Here is a 1796-nt window from a genome sequence, read left to right on the forward strand (position 1 = left end):
GAAGTCGGGAGTCCCTGAGTACGAGGGAAGGGGGGCCTTCTGAGTTTTAAGTGTGACATGTACATCACGAGCCTCCTTTTCATGAGCTTCAGCTCTCTTTAAAAACACAATCAATTTCATCAAGCTCTTTGTCACGAGATTTTCTTTGAGCTTTGACCCTTCAGATAAATCTTCTTCTCCATCTTCATCATCAACCAATTTTCCTTTACCTTTAGATCCATAAGCTTCATTACCCTTCTAATCTTTTGTTTTCGGTTGTGTTTTGTGTTTGAACTCACCAGAATCATCAACTGTGTTTTTGGGTTCTTCATTAGATGGCTTCTTAGCTTTTCCCCTTTGTTTCAGAAGAGCATCCGATTCCAAAACACCTTCAATACGATTGAGCATGGAGAAGACCGGTTTGAGTTTTTCAACCAGATGTTGTCCTACCGGGAACATAAGCAAAGAGTCACAAGTCTCTACTAGATTCTGCAAGTAAAGGTTGACATCTGCGACACAGCTTTTGACAACAGCCTTCTCGGAGTTAAGATCGTCAATCTGTTTGTTGGCTTGAGATAGCTTCATAAAAAGAACTTTCACTTTCTCAGTTTTTCCGTGGCAAGATCCTCTTGTAGCTTCTAAATCTTTGAAACAATAGAGGCACTCAACTCCACATTATCTACTCGAAGTGCTGCACGAACCTTAGATAAAGCTTCTTTCTTCGTTTTAAGAGTGGCGCCCAGACTGGTGATAACTTTGTTAGCAGATGCAGTTTTTAATTTGAAGATTTTCAGAATTCTGCCATAAACTACGTCACCTCAGAAAGTAGTTTTTTGACTTTCTTGATCCTATCCCTAACAATTTGCTCGAAATTTCCATCTGACTTTATAGATGCAGCGAGACTTTTGGCATGCTCCTTAGTGAGTCTCAATTAATGCTTTGTCAGCCTCAAAGGAATACTCACTGTTAGATGAAGATTTGGATGACTCGAGCAGAGTATCTAATTTTTTATTGAGGGCCTTAAACTGCCCTTTCGTCATGGGTGCATCATCGTCATCACTCTCCTGATGAATAGTGAATCGGCTGTAATGGAAATCTTAAAAATCATCACGATCATCACCAAATATCATATCATGATCATCAACCCTTAAAGGCAAGACTGTGGAAGAACTTGGACCGACAATAACACCAAAAGTACCTGTCCCTGTATCAAATACGTTGACAGTCACTGGAGGTGAACTAGTGGCGGTTGTTGTTGTGGTGGAGTCGGTGTATAGTGGAGTTGTTTGAGCAACCGAGATTTGTGGTTGTGAAACCCCAACTGATACATTTGGACAAGTAGCAACGGTGATAGGTGTAGAGATTGGGGTAGAAGTAATAGTAGGAGAAGGTGGAGGAGAAGGAACATGAAATGTTTTACCAGTTAAAGGAACTGAAGTGGAAATCAGAGATGATACCTTCGCAGTAGACTGAGTAGGAATGGGCTCCGAGACCATGGATTGTGAAGTTGTGGTAGTGCCTTCTGTTTCATTGTGAACAGCTGCATGCTCATGTAGATCCGAGTGAGTGCGAGATTTGGAATCATCTTGAACATGAGACGGAGACCTAGGCTTCCAAGCAACCTTCTTTACTTTCTTCTTCAAAGTGGCAGCAGGTTCGAAAAGTCCTACTTTCGTCTTTCATTTTCCTCCCTTTATGGGTTTTTTCACTTCCTCCATGGCCTTTCGCATTTCAGTATTTAAAGGACGAGGACCATAGGTAGGCTTCTTCCTGTACTCGGTGATAAGCACATTATCAGCCGAAACCTTGATGAGAAT

The 1796-nt window shown here is 41.5% G+C and overlaps 1 protein-coding gene across 1 annotated transcript; it reads right to left on the minus strand.

The window, feature by feature from the left end:
• Positions 1–237: 237 nt before the first annotated feature.
• Positions 238–1475, minus strand: LOC111912141 (uncharacterized). Its single transcript, XM_023907876.1, has 3 exons — positions 1178–1475; positions 944–1075; positions 238–623 (listed from the first exon to the last, which is right to left on the minus strand). The coding sequence occupies exons 1-3, from the start codon at positions 1473–1475 to the stop codon at positions 238–240; spliced, it is 816 nt and encodes a 271-aa protein (XP_023763644.1).
• Between the last annotated feature and the right edge of the window lie 321 nt (positions 1476–1796).

Source organism: Lactuca sativa, chromosome 2, assembly GCF_002870075.4.
Source record: "Lactuca sativa cultivar Salinas chromosome 2, Lsat_Salinas_v11, whole genome shotgun sequence".
NCBI lineage: Eukaryota > Viridiplantae > Streptophyta > Magnoliopsida > Asterales > Asteraceae > Lactuca > Lactuca sativa.